Here is a 375-nt window from a genome sequence, read left to right on the forward strand (position 1 = left end):
CCTCTTGGAAAACTCACTCTTCGTAGGCGGACTTGTATTATTGAGGTGCTGTGGATGCTGCATGACTGGGCGGTCATGGTCTGGAAGCCCACCTGTGTGTGCTTGCAGGGACGAGATTCCGGAATGCGCTGGAAGATTTGACTGGAGAAGAGTTGCCATGTCGAGCTGCAGTGTGTCTAGGACACTTGAGGCAATGGGGAGGAGGGGCTTCCGAACCATGCGGTTTGACTTGTGCCTTGAGCCTGAGGGCAAAGGAGGTTGGTTGTCTTTTAACTTGAATTCCAGGCTATTAGTATAATGTGCATTCTAGTACAGAAAGAATACTCATGAGTTTGTATTTAGACAAGACATTGGTGTGATGTGCATGTTCTGAAA

At 48.3% G+C, this 375-nt stretch overlaps 1 protein-coding gene across 1 annotated transcript in view; it reads right to left on the reverse strand.

The window, feature by feature from the left end:
• LOC119587945 (E3 ubiquitin-protein ligase TRIM37-like) overlaps positions 1 to 375 on the reverse strand; it is a gene marked incomplete in the record, with an annotated part of 49,872 nt that overhangs the window by 6,428 nt on the left and 43,069 nt on the right. The window contains 1 exon segment of the mRNA XM_037936657.1: positions 18 to 242. Coding sequence (XP_037792585.1) covers positions 18 to 242 — 225 coding nt within the window.

The sequence above is a fragment of the Penaeus monodon genome, chromosome 23, assembly GCF_015228065.2.
Source record: "Penaeus monodon isolate SGIC_2016 chromosome 23, NSTDA_Pmon_1, whole genome shotgun sequence".
Classification (NCBI taxonomy): Eukaryota; Metazoa; Arthropoda; class Malacostraca; order Decapoda; family Penaeidae; genus Penaeus; species Penaeus monodon.